The 23,838-nt window shown below is 51.5% G+C and overlaps 1 protein-coding gene across 4 annotated transcripts in view; it reads left to right on the forward strand.

Moving 5' to 3' along the window:
• CIC (capicua transcriptional repressor) overlaps window positions 1-23,838 on the forward strand; it is a 43,284-nt gene that overhangs the window by 10,873 nt on the left and 8,573 nt on the right. For all 4 annotated transcript variants that reach the window (XM_060275625.1, XM_060275624.1, XM_035117942.2 and 1 more), the window contains 10 exons: window positions 13,570-13,719; window positions 13,891-14,107; window positions 14,433-14,562; window positions 14,773-14,955; window positions 15,541-15,700; window positions 15,794-15,984; window positions 16,405-16,624; window positions 19,395-19,495; window positions 20,171-21,440; window positions 22,721-22,941. In XM_060275625.1, coding sequence (XP_060131608.1) covers window positions 13,570-13,719; window positions 13,891-14,107; window positions 14,433-14,562; window positions 14,773-14,955; window positions 15,541-15,700; window positions 15,794-15,984; window positions 16,405-16,624; window positions 19,395-19,495; window positions 20,171-21,440; window positions 22,721-22,941 — 2,843 coding nt within the window. The remainder of the gene's footprint in view (window positions 1-13,569; window positions 13,720-13,890; window positions 14,108-14,432; window positions 14,563-14,772; window positions 14,956-15,540; window positions 15,701-15,793; window positions 15,985-16,404; window positions 16,625-19,394; window positions 19,496-20,170; window positions 21,441-22,720; window positions 22,942-23,838) is intronic.

The following is a 23,838-nucleotide window of genomic DNA, read 5'->3' on the forward strand; positions in this document are numbered from 1 at the left end:
CACTCCTATCTTTGTTTTCAGTACGAGAGATTTTAAGTAGGCGGAGAACTCTCCCGTTGGAAATCGCACTGAGCCTTGGCTGGATTGGGCCCAAGGCCATTAATCGTCCCCTTTGATAGTTGTGGAATCTGAAGCAGAGAGAGTATGTGATGTCCTCAAAGCGGCAGCCCTGTCTGTCCAGGGTTGAGTTGGGATTTCAACTTTGGTCTCCTTTGGTTCTGGCTGGATGTTTGACGAAACAGAGTCTCTCCTCCTCCCGGAGGTAGAGGCACACAGAGCTTCCAAGTTTTGTCCCAGCTCCTGCAAGGGATGGAGTGTCATCTGTTATGGAGGACTCCTGCATTGCAGGGGGTTGGACTAGAGGACCCTTGGGGGTCCCTTCTAACTCTACGCTTCTTTGATTCTATGAGTGTGTGTGTCTGTGTGTCTGTGTGTCTGTGTGTGTGTCTGTGTAAGAGAGATCCTACAGTATTCTAGATATTCCCCCCCTAGATTTCTCATGTTCTGCTACTTGCTTCCCAGTGCACTCTGGAATGGAGAACAGGCCCGCACTGCTTTTGAACCACCTGCCAGGTTACACTCATTACCGTTTGCAGTCCCAAGCAGGCCACAATGCCAGGTTAGCCAGACATCCTGTGCATCTCTGTACACATTTGGTGGGTTGCATTTGACTTGGTTGGGTCGTGAGCCGGATAAGCCTGATCTAGAAAAACAAGTTTGTTCAAAAATAAGTAAGCACGTTCCCAGGTGGTAGTGTTTGTGTCCTGCGCACGGGCTTTTCATCAGCATCTGGTTGGCCACTGTGAGAACAGGATACTGGACTAGATCAGCCTTTGGCCTGATCCAGGAGGGCTGCTCTTCAGTTCCTATGTCACTGAAAGAAGCCTTGGATATTTAGAACTGGCACTGCTTTCTTGGCTTGAATCTGCCTAAAGAAGTTGCCCTAGTCTTGTCCACATCAAAACAGCAATAGGGTTTTAATGTAGGCTGGGAGCAGGAGTCTGAACTCAGAATTATAGAGTTGGGAGGCACCACAAGGATAACCTAGTCCAACCCTCTGCAATGCAGGAATCTTTTACTCAAACGCACGACTCTGAGATTAAGAGTCTCACGCTACCAACTCCAGTTTACTTTTTTTTGTGAGCCACCATGAGTCTTTGTTCTGGGGAAAAGGTGGGCTATCTAACTAACCAACCAACCAGCCAACCAACCAACCAGTTTGGCTAAGTGCTAGTTTTGATCAGTTTGAGATCAACTTGCTTTTAACCTGCTTAGATGATGCCAAGAGCTGTGTGACATATGGTTAATGGCTGGGAGACTTGAAGACCACCTTGAAGGCTTTTAGGCCTGTCACTTTCTCTTAGAAATCTTTTACCCCAACACGTTACATTTTTTGAGAGAATTAGAAAAACCCCTAATGTAAAAGTCAGTTGTGTTTCTCGGAATGTGTACATATATGTGTGTAAGACATAGACATGTCCGAAACTTTCTTAAAGAGAACTGCAAATGGTAAGTGGGCGAACTTTGGGGATATTGTTTGCCACCAGCACAGTAATATCTTGGAAGGACTATGTGGTAGCCAAATAATGTGGGGTGAAAAATTTTCCAAAATGGAAAGGGCTGTATCGAATGTCAATCATGCTCAGGAGAAGACTCATTGAATTTGATGACCATGACTAACTTGCTTTCTGCTGCTCCGAAGGGTAGGACCTGGACCAATGGATTCAAATTACAAGAAAGGAGATTCCGACTAAACGTTAGGAAGAACTTTCTGTTGCTAACAGCTGTTTGACAGTAACACTTGTGGACTCTCCTTCATTGGAGGTTTTTAAGCAGAGGTTAGACAGCCATCTGTCAGGGATGCTTTAGCAATGAGTCCTGTGTTGTAGGATGTTGACCTAAATGACCCTTGGGATCCCTTCCAACTCTATGATTCCATTACTACCTTGGGCCCATTTTCAGTGGGTCCACTCTGAGGGAGAACCCGGTTGGCTCCAACTTGCAATTTTAAAGCGCTTTTATTTCCCCACAGAGAATTTTCTGTTTCATAAGCGCATTAGCAACACCGGAGTGATGCTGGTTCCAAGTATAATGCTAGGCAAGCGCGGCAGTTTCCAACGGTTTAGCTTTGCTTACTAAATATAGGTAAAACGAACATGCTCAATTAGGTTGCTCTCCAGGGCATAAGAAAGTTTCCTGATGCGAACTGAATTTTTCCTGATGCAAAGGAAGAAATTCTGGTTCAGGTTTCCCCGAATCCCTTGCTGTCAGCCTACTTCTGTGTAAACTCTGTAACTAAAAGTGCACCACTGGGGTAATCTTTACCCCAGAGGTCTCGGTAAGGGTTAAATATCTACTCATGTATGCTGTAGTTTATTTAGGGTACTGAAGGTGGTTAGGAGACCCCAATTCTTTTCACAGAGCTACAGTTCCCAGAATGATGCTGCTTTAAATAGGTAGTGCAGATGGGGCTTTAGTGTGCAGAATGAATATGGAGGCTGCTCTGTGACCTTCCCCCCCCCCCCCGATTCCCTCATTGCAGCAAGTCACGCCTGCTGCACCATCCCGTTCTTCACCCTGAGACACCTGGGTTGAAGCATTTGCCGCAGCCAAGAGACCAATTCAGACATGACTTTTCTTTATTAGACATTGGACTCATTCCCACATGCAGGTAGGTGCAGTTTGCGACGTGTCTGAAGACGTGTCCAGATGTGCCAGTACACTTGCCCTTCCATCCATGTGTGGACAAGGCTTCTCACTTGGATCTGCCATTAATATAACTGCAGGTACCCATAGGAACGAACGACCAATTGCACACCAGTCTGTGTTTTGTGTATCATCCATGTGCAAGACTGCTGGAGCATCACATGACGCTTGCACGAGTGAGCGGAGAAAGAGGAACATACACGGAACGGCTGGCTGGCTGCAGTTTGCCCCCCCAGCGACTGTACCATAAGAAGCCTCACAGACCTCTTTTCTCCCCCTGGTGGCTGCTGTCACCAAAATCACAATGCGAGACCCAAACTCCATACCACTGGCTACCTCTGAGGAGTTGTTAGACACTCAGATATATAAGCTACACTCCAAATTGCTCATTAAACCAAGGTTGCTGTCGCCAAAACAGAACGTCTAGTTGCCATTTTTGGGCAAGATGGCTCTAAAGTCTTATTTTCCAGACGATGGACTGACTATGATTGATTCTCAGGTAAGCATCTGGCTGGTTCAGATGAGCTAAGTTAAAAGCTTTGAGAACTTAAAGAAGAAAAGTCTCTTGCTCCAGGAACAGTCCACGTATATATTGGCTTATTCTACCTCTTTCTCTTAATGGCTCCTGCTCAGGCTGCATAGGAAAAAACTATTGGTTTCCAGAAATTCATCCCGATTGTGCAGATGAAATATAACTGGGTGAGGTATTAGTGGATGGAAACAGTCCAGATCCAATTCTTGATCTCCAGATGGTGGAGATTTCTGGCACCCAGGCATCTTCACTTGGTCGCAAGTGGTCGAAGGCCAGGCACAAAATGCACCTGGCACCTGGCTAATTTCAAACACTGCCTCTGAGCCCATCCCTTTCACACCTGTGAGAGACCTTTTGGGGTGGATAAGAATGCTTTGCCAGGTTTCTGCACCCAATTAGATACACCCTTTGGGGACTCTAGTGATCAGGCGGTTACATTTGAGGTTTGCTTTCTGGGACCCTCATTTTGGCAGTGGTGACGGGCAGGTTCTGGAGCTCTGTGTGTCCAGGACACCGTGGCTCATGGTTGTTCAGGTCTGTGCACATCCTGCTCTGGGGTGCTAGGACATATGAAGGGAAGAGCACGCCTGGGACAGAGGTGAGGACTTGAGCATGCAAGGTAAGGTAGAGCGTGGCATGTGCTTCTCCCATTCCCAAGGCACTGTCTCCATCTCCCTGCAGCACCACAACTGCAGTTTGCTGTCTCTCGGCAACTGGTAACCAAGGCTACCATCTCCCTGCTGCTTGCTCGGAGCCCCATCTCTATTTTTATCAGCAACGGGAGAGACCAGATCCAGATTTAGGGGAGTTGTACTTTTGTGCATATGGCTTGGGGCTTAGGTGCATTTTGCGCGTACTGCAGTAGTGCCAGCTCCCTAACTCCCACACCCTCACATGTGATGGGTTTATTTGTGTACTTGCACTGAGTGTGGGCGTGCTTGCACAGTTGTGTGCATGGGCATATCTATCGCATGCACACGTGTGTTCCACAATTGCACCGTGTACGGATTTTCCCATGGCACAGTCGTGTCGCTCGAGCAAACCTTGGGTATGTTCGCACTTCCTCTGAAAGTGCAAATTTCATGCTTGCAAGCTGGCGTTCCACACCTGTCTTATGCTTTTATAAAAGGAAACCATCATCCTGTGGAAAGCGATCAAGCTTGGGAGACTTGCATGTGGGAGGGAAACTACAAAACGATCCTGTGGCATCTTAAACACTAACCCATTTATTGGAGTATGACCTTTTGTGGACTAGAGTCCACTGTATCCAGTAATCCATGAAAGCTTATACCACAATAGATTCATTAGTGTTTAAAGGGCTGTCAGACATTTTGGGGTTTTGTTGTTGTTGTTTTTTGCTGCTGTTGTTTATTTTATATCCCACCTTTCCTCCAAGAAGCTCAAGGCGGCACCCCCCCCCCCCAAATGAGGTAGGCTAGACTGGAAGACAGTAAGTGGCCAAAGGTCACCCAATGAGCTTCATGGCTGAGTGGGGATTTGAACCTGGTTTCTCAGGCCCTAGTCCTGGACACTCTAACCCAGTTTGTTGTGGACTACAACTCCCATCATCCTTAGCTAGCAGGACCCAGTAGTCAGGGATGATGGGAACGGTAGTCCAAAAACAGCTGGATTCCCAAGTTTGGGAAACCCTGCTCTAACCACTACACCACACTGGCTAACCCCCCCCGATGTTCTTGCAGTGTGAGTTTGAGAGGCTTTTCACGCTTTAGTAGCCAGCCTGGATCCACCAATGCTCACCATGATAAACGTGCAAAGCATGGCTGGGATGGATGTGGACTCCGATGTGCATTAGACATGCAGCAGGCTCTGGCTCTCTGATGCAGCTCTCTGCAATGTTTGGAGTAGGACCAACCATAGTTCAGTGCCGGAAAACATGCTTTGTACCTAAGAAGGTATTTGGTGCAACCACTGACATCCTCAGGTAAAATAAAATGGATCAGGTAGCAGCAGGTTATGGGAAAGATCCCCTGCCCAAAACCCTAGAGCAGGCACCCCCAAACTTTGACCCTCCAGATGTTTTGGACTACAATTCCCATCTTCCCCGACCACTGGTCCTGTTAGCTAGGGATCTTACACAATTCCGGATGTTCCCTACACCCCCCAAACTTTGGCCCTCCAGATGTTTTGGACTACAATTCCCATCTTCCCCGACCACTGGTCCTGTTAGCTAGGGGTCTTACACAATTCCGGATGTTCCCTACACCCTGGAAAGTGCCAGGATATTAGTATGGTAAATGATTGTGCTCCCAACAGTGCTGAAAGCAAGCCAGCAAGCCAGTTGTATAACACGTAACACAGCCAGATACAGCCAGGATGCAAAACTCCTCATGCAGGGGCCAGAGTGTGCACACAGCCTACTGCTATGTGGGAAATCCAGATGGGAACAGATGGCAGCAGGCATATGCGGTTGCCCTCTTCGCAGCTTTGCATGTGTGCACAAGAACGCAGCTTTTCCCCTACAGTGACTGGTGGTGTATTTGTATCAACACAGTACTAGGTCAACAAACGTTTAATGGCTAGTGGTCACTGGGGGTGGTCAACCTGTATCTGAGTCGTACCATTTTTTGACTCAGGCAGTGACTCAGATGATTGAATAATCTTCCGCATAACTGTGATCAATATCCCTTCATGCCGTTTACTAGCATGTTGAGGAGTAAGGTTCTCGCCTCACCTTCTCCCTCCCCCCCCCCCCGGTTCAGTTTTCTGTGCGGAGTGCATGCTTTTTTTGTATGGAAGAGCATTGAGAGTCATGTGCATCTTTAGGCTTGAAGTGGTTTAGCCCGGCTATGGGATGACCACATTGAGTGACGGCTTAGCCTCAGTCAGGGCAGGGCAGGAATTAAGCCAGAAGCACATTCGCCTTGAAAGAGGAGGGCAATCCCAGTTGAGCCCATCTCCCTCCAGAGATGGTGGACTCCTTCCTTGGAGGTTTTTAAGCAGAGGTTGGGTGGCCATCTGCCATGGATGCTTTAGTTGAGATTCTTGCTTTGCAGGGGGTTGGACCAGATGACCCTCGGGGTCCCTTCCAGCTCTATGATTCTTCATCTTCCCATGAGAAAAGGAGACCTTCATTTCTAGCAGTGTGTTCCTGTGTCCTCACAGAACATGAGCTTGTGTGTGAGACAGAATGTACAGTATTTCTCTACAGAGAGTGCATGTGGGCACTGCAGAAGCAAGTCACACACCAGTGAAACTTCTAATGCTGCTTGCTTGCGTTTATGTGGATGAGAACTAGAAAGGCTCAGTGTTTCTGGGATAGCTCCCTTTATGTGGCCCTGAACTCCTTGGAGGAAGTATGGATCGTTGGGGATCTAGTGGCCAACGCTTAGGTCCATTTAATCTGGAGGCCCCCTGCATTCCTTTTAGACGGTCAGGATGGTGCGCTGTAAGTCTCCCCTCCCTTCAAGCCACCTGTGAAGTACAAAACTTAAAATACAGCTCTGATTTCCGTCATTCACCGAGAGAGGTGTGGTATATCTGAGTTTTGAGTGTCATGTGCCTCCTGTTCTGCGAATTTCTGAGGAGGGAAGGGGCTTGTCATGTTTTCCTCCCTCTGTGCTACCTTATGTCCGTTGCACTCGAGGGCGGGGAGAGAGAGAAGGCGAGTGTGTGCGTTGCCCTTGGGCTGCAGAGTTTGCAGACAAAAAGTTATGCTGCTGCGGGCTCCTGCGTTGCGTGAGGCAGCGGGTCTGCATGCAGAATGCGTGGCTGTGTCAGGGCAGAAGCATGAGGAAGGCTAGGCTCCTATGAGTTATCTGCATGTGAGTCGATGTGGATTCCAGAGTGAGCATTGCAGAGTGAGCGTGGGTGGCGCTTTTTCTGTGCAATTGTTTTTCTGAGCCCCCCCCCCCGCGCCCCAGCGTCATGGTCAGTCTTCCCCTCCACCCGCCCTTGGCGTAAGGCAGTGCGTGCTGGGAGTGGTGTGTTTGTGTCCTCTCCTTCTCACCCCCCCCCCAATTCCCTCAACAATGGGATCCTCGCCCAGGCCTGGCCTTGTGCCCAGATCTAGTGTGTGTGCTTGTGTATTGGGGTGAGTGTGTGTGTGTGTGTGTGTGAGTGAGTGAGTGAGTGAGAGAGATTGGGGGGGTGTTCCTACGTGTCTCCTTACTTCACCTCATAGCCTATTGGCTGCCTGCTGGGGGAAAGAGGCTGGCTACAACCCACCCACCCCCAGCTGTGAGCAGAGGCAGCATTGAGTCAGTCTTGCGGGGGAAGGGGCTGTGGTAGTCAGGGAGGGGAAGGGGCTAAGGGGGGAGGCGAGTGTGAGTCATAGGGAGGCAAGCGGAGGCAGCTCTGTGGAAGAGGAGGCATGGAGGGGGGGGGTGCCCTGGAGTGCACGACACTCAGGATTCACTGCCTCTCTGCCCCCCCCCACACTCCTTTTTCCCGCCACCCTGCCCCAGGGAGGATAGATTATCCCAGGAATGCGTCTGTGCTGCAAACTCTTAATCCCCAGCCGCACTGGGCTGCCTGCCAGCAGAAGCAGCTTCAGTGCATATGTGTGAGTAGTATGATAGGAGTGACTTTAATATAGAGACACGTATGTATCTGGGAGCGTGACGGTGAGGCACTCATCTTAACGGGTCTCCATCAGCCTGCATGCTAAACTGGGCTCGCACCCATGTGCCCCATTCAGGTGTTACACAAGGATGCACTTAATCCCACATGTGGGTCTGTCCATGCGTATAGCTAGCCAGGTGTGCGCTTTATCAAGGGTATGCTGATGTGTATGTGTGTGTCCACGTCTCTGCGTGCGAACCTATTCGATGTGGTGCCCCCCTCACAGGCATCTGCCAGGGCATGTGTGGCCACAGGAGTGAGCATGATCCAAGCGGGTGCCCACATGGGCACAAAGTGGGTGGGGAAGGGGCATGTATGCACTGCATTTACACTCCACCTTTCTCCCCAAGGAGATCAAGGTAGGGTACCTGGTTCTCCCCCCCCTCCCATCCTTCATTTAATCCCCACAAGCCACAAGTTCACAACAACCCTAGGAGGTAGCCCAGGCTCAGAGGTGGTGACTGGTCCAAGGTCAGGCCCAGCCAGCTTCACCTCTTGAGCAAGGATTTGAACCCTGGTCTCTCCCAGGTCCTAGAGACCTTTGTGCGCTGAGTCAATAAGCGGGGACGGGGACGAAACACCACAAAACTTGCACAGCTTTCCTTAATATCCCCCCCTACTTTGCTTTGTCTTAAAAACAAAACAAAACTGCACCAGCCCTATTTGTTTCCTCTTTTTTCTTACTCTTGACCTGGTTGGCCCCGTCACTACTTCCTGCCCATCCCTGCCCCCTTATCTTACCTTTTATTGCCCCTCGTCTCCCGCTTCCCCCTAAGCCCTCACCCTTATTTTCCTCACCCTTCCTCCCTATGCCCCCTACTCTCATTTCCCCCTTGCCCTCACCCTCATTTCCATACCCTTCTACCCCCTCCGGCCTTTCCCGCCTTCTCGCGACCCCCCCCCCGACACCCATCCTTCCCCTGCCCCCCTTATCACGCCTCTCTTGCCCCCTCTTCCCTCACTTCGCCTCCCTTTTTCTCTCCTCCGTTCCCCCCCCCCTCTCCCCGGGCGTGGTCTCTCCCTCTTTCCCTGGGTTCCGACGGGCGGGCCTGAGGCGGCGGTAGAGTACAAGAGAGAAGACGGGGGGGGGGAGCGGCGGGAGGCGGGAGAAGAAGAGGAGGAGAACGCGACTGGTAGTAAACCACGGCCAATGGGAATCCCTTTCACCCCCCCTCTCTCCCGCCCGCCCCGCGATCCGTTCCTTCACCCCCACCACCACCCGCGCGGCGACTCGCGGATTTGCATATGACTGACATTCCAGGGGCGGCCAATGGGCGGCCGCGGTGCGTGCGGCAGGGAGGGGTGCTCATTTGCATGTGAATGACCCAGCGCGGCGGCAGCCAATGGCGCGGCGGGGGCTAATTGGGCATGCGTGACGACGGCAGTCTGTGAGAGTGTATGTGTGTGTGTGTGAGAGAGAGAGAGAGAGAGAGCGAGTGAGTGAGTGAGGAGGAGGGAGCGGGCGAGGAGAGCGAGAGGAGGGCGGTTCGGGCGAGGGGGCCGCCCTTGTTCGTAGCCCAGAGCGGCCGGGAGAGGGAGGAGGCGGGCAGGCAGTGAATGGTGTTTGGTTACAACGTTACAACCGGAGGGGACGGCGCGACAGGCGGAGCAGCAGCAGCAGCGACAGCAGCCTCCTCCCTCCGTCTCCGTCAAGACGCTCCGCGACAAGCAACCGCCCGCCTGTCGCCGACAGTAGCTGCGAGGAGGAGGAGGAAGGGGAGGCGGACAGACGGGAATAGGCAGACAACTCGCGACCTCTCCCCCCTCCCCTTCCCCCCCCCGGTCTCTTCCTGCCTTCCCAATGCGCGCACACCGTAATCCTGCCAGGCGACAGCCTCTGGCCGGGGATCGGGGCAGGCGGTGTGGGCGCTCTCTCTCTCCGCCCCCCATCCGCCCCCTCTCCTTCCTACCCTCCCGCTTTCATCGCTGAGGGGCTGCTGCTGCTAAAGTGCCCTTGCATACTCGCACACACCCACCTCTAGAAACTGCACCTCAAAGCAGCCTGTATTTCCTTCCTTCCTTCCCTCCCTCCCTCTCTTTCTCTCCCACCATCACCTTCCTCTCAACACTGCTGGACCCACACGCCCCTCTCTTTTTGCACACACTGCCAGAGCAGCCGGCTTTGCACATGGGTGCACACACACACATGCCACCGTCACACGGCTACCTACCTCGCCTCCTTCTGCTCCCCCACCCTGAGATGTTTCCTAACTTACCCCATGCCGACTGCCGGACACGCTACTGCGCCTGTGAGGAGGACCAGAGCAGGCCGTAGGAGAAGAGTGTTGCCCCTCCTGCTGCTGCTGTTGTACATGGGCGGCAGTGCGGTGGTGAGCCTTCAGACTGTTGACATCCAGCTGGCCTTCGCCCCGCATGGGACTTTCTAAGGTGGCCCTCTGCCGTGGAGGTGAACTGGCTTGCTGACCCAGCGCACACCCAAAGCTGCAGACTTCAGTAGGCCTGTTAAAGAGACCAGCCCCACGCCTCCCTCCCCAGGGCAAGGGCAGGGGGAGAATGCTCTCCGGACTGGGCAGCTGAGAGACATGTGGTCCACCTGCCCTCAGGACAACGGCTCAACACGCCTTGGGATGTTTTCCACAGAAAGACCCCCGTCAGCATTGCCCCCTCTGCCACACAGGGGGCTAGGCATGTTCGGTCAGTGAATTCTGGGTTGCAGAGTGGTAATTCTGAAAGTTGGATTTGTTTGTCTATGGAGACATGCAAGGCACGCCTTGGTCTTCTCTCTTACTCTCTTCATGCTGGAAAGATAGGTGATTTGGAAGATATAGTTGACCTGAAGCTGACCTTTAACCTTTCTTGTGTCGCAAGAGATTGAGGGTGTCTTCCATTTCATACTAAGACTGTAGAGATGAAATCTGCAGGATGGAAGGGGGCGTGGGTTCGTTGATATTTCCATTTCATTCACATAGGCCCCTTTTAAGCTCAGGAGGTCAGTTGGCTGCAGATATGGAATGGTATTCAAAGTTTCCCTCTCCCCCTTCTGTGGCTATTATTTCTATTCCTTGTCTTAAGACAAGGAGCAAATGTTGGGATATTTGAATTTGCAGTATTGTGTTTTGTGGTCCATTATGCTAGCAGCAGCTTGGCACTCAGGTGAACTTTTTGGGGGGAGTTGGAGATGTTGCAAGTGACAGAACAGCAGCATTTTTTTCAGCATTTCTGGATGCAGTAAAAAGACACAGCAGCCTGTGGTAAAGGTGGCAACCCTAACTGAGTTTACAGCTGGGCACCCTGTTTTGTCTGAAGCCCCTCCCTATGGGCACTCCTTCCCTCTCGTCCCCACCCCTTTATTAGCATCCTCTGTGAAAAGGTGATTGGAGAAAGATTCCATGTGTTGCTGTTTTCATGCTTTCAGTTCTTTTAATTTGCATGCCATGTCTTGCATCCATGCCAGCTCTGTGAACTTGCTTGCTTGTCTCAACCTCTGTAGATGAGAAATTGATGCTTAGAGAATGGTGGTGGGCTTGCGGTTGGTTTATGGCAAAATTGGAAACTGGATTTTTTGTCCTGTTTTGTGTTTGATGCTGGGGGGGGGAGGCATCTTGGGGGTCAGGGAAGGACAAGGGATGCCAGGATTCCACATGGTGCAGAGACGAGCCCCTTCCCGATGTGTCTGTACTTTCTTTGTCACGTGTGTTGTAGTTTTTCACGATGGACAGCGGCTTCAATCTTGGAAGCTAAATCAGTAATCTTTACTTGGGGGTGGATAGGTGGGGGCAGCCTACAGTCATGACATTTTAAGAGCCTTGTTGCTTTGCTGAAACCCGAGGGAGGGTCTTACTATTACATGCCCTTCCTTCTGCTGTCGCCCCCCTCCCTTCTCATCCTCCCCCTTTGCATAGGGATGTGGTCACCAGCCGGAGGACAGGAAGCCACTGAGCCAGCATTTCCCGGCATAGTCCAACCACGATGCGCTGAGTGCTTTTAATAATTGAGTTAACTTTACATGCAGGCACAGGAGCGATGTGACTGATCCATCAGGGGATGCAAAGGAAGGAAGAGAGAGAGGAATGATGGGAAAGGGGCTCAGCAGTGGGAATAGAACTATCCCTTTCTTTCTGGAAACCAGAGCACACCACCACCACCCGGTTCTATTATGATTTTAGCATTCTTCTTATCAAACAAGTACATCCAATTTTTTAAAAATCCCAAACCATAAGTAAAATCCAAATAAAATTGAAAGGCCCCAGCCTGCAAAGGAATGATGAGCAATACAGGAACATGGGAAACTTTATATACCAGGACAGATTGTCCATCTGGCTCAGCATTGCCTACTTTGGCTGGCAGCAGCATCCCAGGGCATCAGGTAGAGGCATTTCCCAACCTGACCCTTTTAGCCGGGGATGCCAGGGATCAAACCTGCGGCCTTCTGTGTATTCCACCAAAGTATAGTCAAAACTAAGTATGAATTAAGAACGCAGGTGATCCAAAGCAGCAGTTGCTTCACAAGGATGAGGGTAGCATAAAGTATGTTAGGTTGTGCTGTAAATTTGTGCTGTTGTTTAGAATCAACACTACTCACTCCACAGAATTAAGCCTGAGGCATCTTTGTGCACAGCTGATTAGCATGTAGTTTTCCAGTTATGCATGTCAGCTGTGTTTTGTAGAGGCTGTTCCTGGGATGGTGGTAGAGGTGGCACTAATTGTGTGTTTGATGCTGAAACAGAGAGCCCTGCTGCAGCCACTGTATGACTGAAGTTGATCTAGGCAGCCCTGCAATGTGTCCTGGGTTGTTTCCTGTAAAAAACAACAACACATGATGTGGTTTGTTGCAGTGGTGCAACGCTCTGGTTTAGTCACACTTGTCTTAACCTATAGTGGACACTGTGGGTCCACGCGCCGTAGAGCTGAGAGTGTCCCCTAGAGGTGTTTACACAATGTTTTGGGCTTACTGGTGTTGCATATGCGGTTTGTTTTTTGGGTGTCGTAGAACCAGGAAGTACAGATGCTGCCAATTTGATTGTGTGTGCACACGCATACGCAAACACATGCAAGCCAGCTCAGGTCGGTCTCTCCTACGCAATAATAGCCTTTTCTTGGAACCCCAAGAAGGAAGTCTTGCTTAGCCTGATATAGGGGCAGCAGGAAGTGATGGGAGGGAGAGCCAGTGCAAGCAGATCACTTCCACCTTCAAGGAATAGCTTCTAATGGGGGGCAGTGCTGATGTCTATGGACACTTCTTTCTAGATGGGGAGGACCTTCTTCTCCTGGGGGCACAACCCTGGGGCGCGTTTGGCTTCCCTTGCCCCACATAGCCTGAGCTCCTGAGGATGCTCTCAAGCGCTCTGGCTGGGATGGAGCCAAGTAGCTTGGCTGCCCCAGCAAGCGTGGGAGTCTGAGTGAGCTGGGCCCCTCACCCCTTCCCTCCCCTTCCCTTCCCCTCCTGCAGCTGTAAAATTCCTTTGCCTGGTTTCCAGCTGGGAAGGGCGGAGGAGAGGGGGGGGTGTTGCTTCCTGGCAGGCAAAGGAGAAAATCTCTCCCACCCCCCAGGGACCTAGAAGCTAGTGATAAGGCATGGCACAGATTGTGGCTGCTAGGACTGAGGACAGAAACACAACTGGGATGAGGCTGTTAAGAGGTGTGCATGAGAGAGAAAGGGAACTGGAGGAAGGGAGACTTGGATTGATTCAACCCTGGAGTCCCGCCTCTCAGTCTCCTATTCCCTTTATTTTACTTGCTGGCCTGAGCCGACTGTTGCAACACTTTCTTTCTTCTCCCGTTCCTTCCAGTGTGGACAAATGTGGAGCCACGGTCTGTGGCTGTATTCCCATGGCACTCCCTTGTGCCCTTCCTGGCTCCCAGCCAGCCCGATTCCTCCGTGCAGCCGACAGAAGGCCAGCAGCCTGTCAGCCACCCGTCTACATCCAATCAGAACAAAGGCAAGTGCACAGGGCGGGGCGAGGGGAATAAAGGGGGCGGGTGCAGAATTTCCACCAAGGCTTCCTGCTATGGGACAGGCCAGCAGGTAGGACCGGGCATGCGTGCAACTCCTTGCCCTCCTCTGCAAGAGCACATGGCTGTTCATTCTCACCCGAGGCTTTCCATTTCAGAACCTCCAGAATCAGCTGCTGTGGCCCATGAGCTCCCTGGCGTGTCTTCGGGTGTCGAAGCAGGGAGGCCAAACACTTCGCACCCTGACAGCCCAACTCCAGTTTCCCAGCCCTCAGCGGCAACTCCTGGAGGGAGCGGAGGGCCAGCCCAGCACGAAGACGATGTCCCAGGGCACTCACGCCTGGACAGCGAGACAGAGAGTGATCACGACGATGCGTGAGTTCTGCTGCCTTCTGGGGCTGCTTCATCGTGCTTTGTTGCGTTTCTCCTTCCAACAGCCTTGCGAGGTCACAGCTGCCGCCCCCCGCCTGATAGACAGCTGTTTTATAGCTGTGGGCAACTTGCACAAGCTATAAGTCCATGACATAGGTGGGACCGCAGCACAGTGGAGCAGCGGCATGAGGCAGTTGGGAGAGAACCCTAAAACAGAGAGGGAACGGGGAGCATGGTCAAGTTGAAGGAGGATGTCAGGAGACCTGGGTGAGGTGCCGGTGCTGGGAATAGTTTGGAGAAGATGGTGAAATTGAACCTCCTTCTGTAGGTTCCTGTCTGTTGTACCTTCTGAGATGCAACTCCCACTGCTGCCGGGCAAGCGTCGTACCCAGTCATTGAGTGCTCTGCCCAAAGACCGAGATTCATCTTCCGAGAAGGATGGGCGCAGTCCTAACAAGGTGAGGGATCTTTTTCTGTCATCTCTCCTCTCTCTCTGTCTCTCTCTGTCTCTGTCTCTCTCTCTCTCTCTCGCCTATATTCCTCAGCCACCCTTCTCCTCATTCAGCTGTGGAATGCTCCACCAGTATTCACAGTTCACCCTGGGTAAAATATAAATTTAGTGGTGGCTTTGGTGCTCTTTGCACCCACCCCCCCCTTTTTTTTTGCAGAGAGAAAAAGATCACATTCGGCGGCCTATGAATGCTTTCATGATCTTCAGCAAGCGACACCGGGCCCTGGTGCACCAACGGCACCCCAACCAAGACAACCGTACCGTCAGCAAGATCCTAGGCGAGTGGTGGTACGCGCTGGGGCCCAAGGAGAAACAGAAGTACCACGACCTGGCCTTCCAGGTACAACCTCCTAGGGAGCGTAACACGGAGAGCAAGTCGGGCATCTTATCTGCAAGTGCTGTTGCCTCCTATAGTGCAGCTAGCATGGCTGGGTCAGATCAGTGGCTCCTTTCATCCAGCATTCTGTCTCCCAAGAGTGATGCTGTTAAGCAGGGCCTGATGGTGAAAGCCAGGGCTGTATGTATGTAACCTTTTCAGGAGTACAGGAAAGGTACACAAGGTTGTATGGTTGCAGACCTGAGTTTCTGAGGAATATCTGCTTTCATGTAATTACAAAAGCAAGTCTCCGGCCTTTAGGTTGCCAAGATATGCTTGAAAAATATGTAGGTAAAGCCTAGTAAAATCTCAGAAGCAGCAGTTTTAAAGGGACCATGGATCCGGTGTATTGCTTTGTTTCTTTTCCCATTTTAGATGGGATTCAGATCTCCATTGCACAGTAGTTTTAACTTTTGCAGCGTGGAGTCTGCGACAGCCATTCCCACTTTTCCCCCTCAGTAGCTGGTACGTTGCCTGGGAATCTTTTCTTCATTTCTCTCTGTTCTCGACTTTTCTCTCTCTCCCACCCCCACCCCATAAAAAAACCAGGTGAAGGAAGCTCATTTCAAAGCACACCCTGACTGGAAGTGGTGTAACAAAGATCGGAAAAAGTCTAGCTCAGATGTGAAGCCCTCGGGGCCAGGCGGATGCTCCAAGGAGACCCGAGAGCGCAGCATGTCTGAGACGGGTACTGCTGCTGTGCCAGGAGGTGAGCTCCTTTCTTGTCTCCCGCCCGCCTGCCCCAGCCCCTTGCTTTAAGTCTCTCTCCTTTTTGTCTTACCACTCTCTGCTTCCCCACCAGGCCCTTCCGAGATGCAGGTGCTGCTGGGGCCAGAGGGCAAGGCAGGCATGGTAGGATCTGGCCACGGCCATGGGGAGCGGATCCTGCCCTCGGCAGGGCCTGGCGCACAGCGTCCACGGGCCTTCTCCCACAGTGGGGTGCATGGGATGGAGAGCAACCATGACAGCCAGGTGCTGCAGGAGCTCACCCAGGTATGTTGGCATACTTTTGGGTTTTGGCGGTGAGGGGCGGGGCAGTAGGAAGTCATGGAGAATCTGGGCTCTGATCAGTTCCAGGGGAATTGAGGCTTTGGGAAGGAGGGAGGAGAAGGGATCATTGCTTGCTGCAAACCCAGCTCACATGTGCACACACACAAGAAAGAGTGCAAGGCAAAGGCAGTGTCACTCAGACACGTACCCTGACTTGGGAGCTTGTAAAGGGTGTTGTGGTACCACACATAGCCTTTTCTGGCCTACACTAGTTCTGGGGCTTCCTTGTCTTTTGTTTTGCCACACAGTTCCTTCTTTCAGCTGAAGTCTGACCTGACAAAAATCCTTCAGGTTGCAGGTCAAGGATTGCCTTGTTGCTCTGGGAGATGGGAGGCTCTAACAGATGACACTATTCTGTTCCAGATGCGCTCAGGACAGTCTCTGTATGTCAGTGGGAAAGGGCAGTTCGGGGGGCTGGGCCCTTCGGGATCCCCATTTGCAACCCCAGGTGAAGGCCCCAGGCACTCCTTGCACCTGCACCCCTCCCGTGCCTCCCGTTCCCAGCGCACAACCAGCGAGGACATGACCAGCGACGAGGAGCGAATGGTCATCTGTGAAGAGGAGGGTGATGACGACGTCATTGGTAAGGAGTCCCTGCCCAAAATGTTAGCACAACGCTTTCGCTTATCCCTGAACCACACGGAGCTTAGAGTATTTAAACTTGTTGCCCTAAATTCCTGCATGGCTGCCCCCCTCATAAACCAAAGGATGAGGAACATTGCAAATACATTGGAGGTGAGGAAGATGACATGTTAAATAAATGCTGTGGTTTCAAGAACTTGATGCACACTGTGAACTAATAGTTCAGCATTAAATTTAAGTTGAAAGCTAGAGGACTGATTTTCAGCAATAAGACCTGCACTGTTTTGGGAATAGTCTTGCTGGTCTGCTAACTGTTGCCCTCACATCTGCAACAAGAATAGCATGTGGTCCTGTATGGCCTTGATGCTGCTCTTGTGCCATAAATATCAGTGTCCCTATATTCTTACCTATCCACCGACCCAACTCTTGCTAGGAGATCTGTTTGCCCCGGCAGACTAGAGGTTATTCAGCACTGCGTTATAGGCACCCCTAGTTTGGGACTAGCAAGGCATGCCTTAAAGTGGCTTTCTGGGGCGGTGGGAGCCCAGTTTGTCATCCTGCAAACCCAAATTCATGCAAATCCACCATGTGCCACACAAACCTTGTACTTCATCTGTTATCAAATGATGTTACATCTGGTAAAATTCAGTGAAGCCAAGGAGGCAGGATTTTCTGCAGTTTCTGGGAGCTTGTAGAGGCGAAGAAGCTGGGCCCCCTAAGTTATCTTTGACTCTCATTTCTACAATGCTAAAGTTGATTGGGTGGGACTGGAAAGGCTGTGACCCCCATGGATTTAAGAAAGAGTTAGGTTTTTGTGAAATACCTTGTGATTTGCTGCACAAATAATGTAGTGCAAGGATGAAGAAATGGCTACTCTTCCATTATCTATGGGGGTGTCCTTTTTCTCTATGTATTCTGAGATTGTAGTTTGTGGACATGGAAAATGGTACTGGGAAATTGGGATTTAGCATCTTCAGAATTCCTTAAGCTTCTAACATTTAAGACTGCAAAGATGGGCTGGTGGACTGTCTCCCAGATGCTGCCCTCTCAGAAGCTGAAGAGGTAGAGAAAGTTAGTAAGATCTCTAGGGCTTCAGTGCCTTGCACAACACTTTCTCCCTTTCCATGATTGGGAGAGAAGCAGAGTGAAAATATGCAAACCAAGTCAATATATGCGCTCATTAGCACGATTTATGCAGATTGCAGAATAGTGTGGCCGTACTGAATGCCTGGATAGCTCAGTTTGCTAGAGCATGGTGCTGATAACGCCAATGTTTGCAGGTTTGATCCCATATTCCTACTAGATGATCCTCAGGGTCCCTTCGAACAATACGATTCTATGATTCCACCGTGTTTTTTCCCTCCTCCCGATTTATACAGTCTTGCCAATAAAGAGGACCTTTAATTTACTTCGGTCACAGTGCAACACCGACTGTTCTTTACCTGCAGTGACACGCTGTGCTATTACACTGTAAGCTAAACAAATGTTCCCCTCTACCGAAACCGTTCAAATTTTATTAGCTCAAATAAATGAATGGAATTTCCTCTTCTAGACACAAGCTCAATTCAGCAGTGGAAGCAGCCACCTCTTTTCAAACAGTAGCTTTAGGCAAGCTGATGTACTCACCAAATTGCACCACAGAAGGGAAGAAAGAGGGATAAAATTCAAAATATTGGTGGCGGGAGGGGGTGCAAAGTGAGGGCAGAGGAGTGGAGTGATGACGCCCTTCTGGGGAGCGTGGAATCTGCTCCCATGTGCCATTCCATATTGCAGTCTAGATCCAGTCTTACTCCCATAACCACAATGGCTCAGACTTCCCCATTTATTTATTTTAAAAAGTGTTTTCTGTACCACAGAAGATCACCGTAGCCTGCATTAGTTTATGTGGAATAAGCTTCTCTCAAACAAGCACCTCTATGTCCTGATTCCCTTGCACACAATCCGTCATATGGGATAGAATGCAGATCGAGGCAGTTTGCTGTGCTGCTTTATTGAGGCTGGATGGTCTCTGAGGTAGAGCCAAGTGACCTGCATGCAAAAGACCCCCAGGCTTAATCATTGACATTTCCAGGTAGACTCCTGCTTGGCACCCTGGAGAACATCTGACAGCCAGTTACTGCACACAGTATTGAGGTAGATGAGGCCAGTGGTCTGATTCTGTATAACGTGTCTTCCTAATCCCTACTTTAGCCAAGAGGCATTTATTACAGGAGTGGGATAGTCCCATTCTTGATGCTACTTGCTTTTTAGATTGTGAACGTGGTGGTGCGTACTGGCATTAAAAGGTAACTAATCTGCATTTAAATGCAGTCTTGATTATTTACTGAATAAGATTCTCTGAATGCACCAGAAGCCAGATTGCTCTGCTTCAAAGTTGGGCTGCGGGCAGGTAAAGAGATGGACATTTCTGCCTCTTGTTTTCCCTCCTGCGCAGTGTTTCATTGTACCCTGGTTATTGGCCCACTACCAGCACCTTCTTTTCCTCCGATTACTCAGCTCCCTTCTTCACTCTGAGCGCCCCTAATTTAGATCTCTTCCAGGGGACAGCAGCTATAATTTCTAACACACACACACACCTTTCCCCGCAAAAAAATAAAAATAAACCCTCCGCATTTTGCCTGTACTTGCAGTAAGTGAATTTGCTGATTTGCAGTAATCCTATCTCTCTCAGATAAAAATCTCTGCCCCTCCAGGAGAGTTTTGGAAAGGGAGTGAGGGATGTTTCGAGGTGGTCAGGTGTCTTGCTGACTCATGCTTCTGCCCTCTTACAGCTGAGGATGGGTTCAACCCTGCTGATGTTGACCTCAAATGCAAGGAACGAGTGACGGACAGCGACAGCGAGGGGTCCTTGGGGGATGAATCCGACAACAAGGTGAGTAGGCTGGAAGTAAAGGAATAAGGGTGCAACTTCCGGGGAGTATCACCCTTGCAACATAAAGAGGTTGTGGCAACGAGAGAGGAATCTTTGCTTTTTTTGGAGGGGGCGGTCTGGTAGTGGGATGCTTTAGAGCAGGCATGTCAAACCTGCGGCCCTCCAGATGTTTTGGCCTACAACTCCCATGATCCCTAGCTAGCAGGACCAGTGGTTGGGGAAGATGGGAATTGTAGTCCAAAACATCTGGAGGGCCGCAGGTTTGACATGCCTGCTTTAGAGTGTTCAAAGCACCACATGCGTCTTCCTTGTGGCAAGCTAAACTCCTGGCTTTTGGCATGGTGTCTTTAGAGGTTTTTAATTAATGTTTTGTGTTGAGATGAGCAAACACAAGCACAGTCCTTTGCAGGCAAGGGGCTGGAGCCGAGAGGGGAGGACTTTGCTGCCCTCTTGGCGGAAGTGAGATTCAAAAGGCGAACTGTTCTGGTTCAGAAATCATTCCTCTTTTGGGACTTAGAATTGTAGAGCTGCAAGGGTTCCCGATGGTCATCTAGTCCAACCCCCTGCAATGCAGGACTGGTGATGCTGTAAGGAAGAGTATGAAAGCAGCGCTGTGGAGGAGATTGCTCACGGGCGTTCCAGCAACCTCCTAACCCTTTCCCCATCTGCTCGCAGGACTTTGGGCGGAAGCTCTTCTCCCCAGTGATTCGCTCAGCTGCGCTGCCTCCTTCCTCTGGTGCCTTCACCCCCTGCCGCCCGCCGCCCCCTCTGGACTTGGAGCCAACCCCGCCTCCTCACGGCCTCGACCAGCAGCCCCCTCCCAAGACGTACGGCTCCTTCCAGCTGGCACCCAGCACCTTCAAGGCCCAAGACTCCCGCGGAGGGCTCCGCCCTCACAACACCCCAGCCAAGCGCCTGGAGCCACGCTTCGAATCGGCAGTGGCCTCTTACCGGCGGAAGCGGGCAGACAGTGCTGGAGGGGGCTCCCAGGCAGCAGCCACGGAGTCTGGGATGGCCCCCCTGGCTGTCCCATCTCATTCAGTCATCTCTCCGCCTGGTGGAATGTTTCAGGCCGTGGTGCTCTCCGATTCTGCCCGCTTGTCCTCTGGCACTGTGCTGGTGACGGCCCCATCCATGAGCGCCCCGAATGTGGGAGTGATTGGCTACAGCGGTGCGCCCAGCCTGGTCCGCACGGCCTCCACCGTCGTCACCAACGTGGTTAAGCCGGTTAGCAGCACCCCGGTGCCCATCGCCAGCAAGCCCTTCCCGCGCGGGTCAGGGGAGGGGCTCCCACTGCTCAGCCCCCCTCCCTCGGAGGGGGCCACGAAGGCGGAAGGGATTTCTGTGGGGCGCCTCGGCCTCCTCTATGCCGACAAGAAGACTCAGCCGCCCTCGGCAATGCCCGGGATCCAAGCCACGTCGCCTCACCTTGTAGCCGGCCCTCTCATTGGGCAAGGCTTGACTGCTGTGGGAAAGGGGCCTGCCAACCAGGGCAGCGTGGTGACCAACCTTCTTGTGGGAGCTCAAGGCTACGGGCAAGCGGGCAGCGCGGGAGGGGCTGCCGTTCCAGTGACTGTCTTGCCCCCCGGCGCCATCGCACAGCAGCCCTCGGTGCAGTTCATCACGCAGAATCCGCCTGGGGGCGGGCAGAACGGCCCAGTGCCGCTCAGCATCCTGCAGCCTCAAGGCATCCTCTCAGGGGCAGCGGGCAAGGCGGGCGGCATCACTCAGGTGCAGTACATCCTGCCCACCTTGCCTCAGCAGCTGCAGGTGGCCGGGGGAAAGGTGCAAGCGGGAGCGGGTGCTCCTGGAGCTGCCAGCATCCATTTCACTCTTCCGCCAGCCAACGGGAAGGTGATCGCCACGCCCCAAGCCATCCCCATCATCCAGCCTGCTCCAGGAAGCGGCAACAGCAATGTCACTGTCATGTCCTCAGCACCCAAAGGTAAGGGCATGGGCCTTTTTGCTTGATAAGCCCTCCATTCCAAGATTTTATTTTATTTTTTTAAAAAAGATAATTGCATCACATCAGAGGTTTAGACCTCAGCCTGCCTAGTCTCTCTGTAATTCCTAAGACTGGTTGAGGATGCTTCCTGGCTAGGTTATCCATGCCCCATGATGGAGTGCAGAAAGAGATGAATTTTCATTAATGGATCCCTCATCCCTGGAGTGTCACTGCGCCCCAAAGCTTTACACATTTTAGAAGCACCAGATTCTGGCTGCTCCTGCCACTTCTGTGTTAACAGAGCTCACCTACCTGTTAGTGGTGACGGCGTGGGTCACCGTTTTGTACGGCAGAGTTCACTTCCGGTCCCTGGGCAAGCAAGAGGAGGCCGGCCAACAAGAATATGCACATTGGCTCTCCCTGGTGTAAAAAAGCCAAGAAGAGCCGTGCTGCATTGGGCCAGGGCCCTGTCTAGTCCAGTATCCCGTTTTCCATGGCGAGAGCCATGTGCCTTTGGGGAGCCCACAGTGCAAGGCATGAGGTCAATTGGCCTCTCCAGAAACATGTGTAATATGTGGCTGACACAGCTAGTAGCCCCTGATAGCCTTTGCCCTCCATAAATTTGTCTAACCCCCTCCCCCAACTGCTGCCCTTTTAAAGATTATGGTGAAGGTGCCTGCCTGATGCCAACAGGCAGGGAGCTCCACCGTAGGAGTGCTGCCACCCTGGAAGATTTTTATTACTTGCAAATGGGAAGCAAGCATTACGTGGCCTCTGTCACGGTGCCAGTTCTGTGGATTAAAGTGGTTGGGCGGCCGCATACAGGGTAAGGCGATATTGCAGGTAAACAGTAGAATTACGTAATCCTTGATCGATCTTCCAAACTTGAGAATCCCCAAACATAGCTTTCCTCGTAGGGAGAGGTGCTTTTGTCCTCCCGGTAGTTGCCCTGTCATGCACCTTTTCCCAGCTCTGCAACATCCTTTATGACAGTGTTTCCCAACCTTGTGCCTCCAGATGTTTTGAGACTACAATTCCCATCATCCCTAGCTAGCAAGACCAGTGGTCAGGAATGATGGGAATTGTAGTCCAAAAACAGCTGGAGGCACAAAGTTGGGAAACAGTGCTTTATGAGATGTTGGTACCTTAGTAGCTCCACTCAGATGCTGGGCTTTATGAGATCCGCAAACTGACCTTGTTGTGTGCCCCTCTCCTCTCTCTCTCTCTCTCTCTCTCTCTCTCTCTCTCTCTCTCTCTCTCTCTCTCTCCCCCCCCCCCAGTTCAATCAGTGTCTCCAGTTCAAGCTCCATCTCCCGGCACTTCAACCCACCTCGTGTCTGGGCAGGTGGTGCCCCCTGCTGGGCTCCAGGTACAAGGCAAGGTCTTGGTGCCCATGGCACCCCCACAGGTGACGGTGCGCACCTCCACTGCCACCCAGCTGCCTCTGGTGACCCCACCTTTCCCCGTCCCGGTGCAGAACGGCAGCCAGCCAGCCAGTAAGGTTAGTTAATTGGGAGTGGGGTGGTGGGCTGTGCTGTGTACCTTATGCGACGGGTGAAGGTGGTGGTATCTGCTAATTGTGAATACTACGCTTGGCGTAAATGCTGCAGGACTGTCTAGTAGTAGCAGTAGTAGTAGTAGTTGTGGCGGCTGCTATTATTACTTTCTTGCACAAAGGGTGGGTAGGTGGCCAATTCATGGAGCAGTAGATAAGCCTAGGGATGGGGGTTTGAAATTACCTCCATGTAGGAGTCTTCCCTGTCCTCTGCATATCCTACTTAGGTCACCCTCTGGGTTTCAAAGTCCAGGTGCTTCCCTTGAACCACAAGGTCTTTAATTCATGGCATGTATATATATATATAAAAAAACCCCAAACTTTCTATAACCTGCCAAGAGGCCTTTGGCTAGTACAGTTCTTTTATTTGTTTTTGATGCTTGTATTCCCCCTTTTCCTTGCAAATAGTGTAATCAATCTTCTTTGAGTATATGCTTAATTCAGTTGCTCATTCTATAAGTAAAGCAAAGAAAAACTCAACCCAGCTGAATGATGGCATTCTGCTGTAGGGCCACAGGCATGCTGCGACACTGGAGGATTGAAACTTTGGTGCAGGATGCGTTGCTTCGACTGGAATGCTGAGAAAACTCTGCTTTAATCTCTTTCTTTTTGGACAAGTTTATCATCTTCAGGATTGCGGGGAGGGACTTTAAAAATGAAGGAGAGATAAAACTAAAAGGCGATTGGTGGGCCCAGACAGTTTCTCCCCTACTGATCACAGGCTGCAGTTCCCACCCACACTTCAACGCTCCTTCCTTTCTTCCAGTTAGGGCACCTAAGGCAGCATAGGTTACATGAATACCGTTCCTACTACTGCAGATGTACTGATTCTGACAAATCAGA

The sequence above is a fragment of the Zootoca vivipara genome, chromosome 6 (assembly GCF_963506605.1).
Source record: "Zootoca vivipara chromosome 6, rZooViv1.1, whole genome shotgun sequence".
NCBI classification, from domain to species: Eukaryota; Metazoa; Chordata; class Lepidosauria; order Squamata; family Lacertidae; genus Zootoca; species Zootoca vivipara.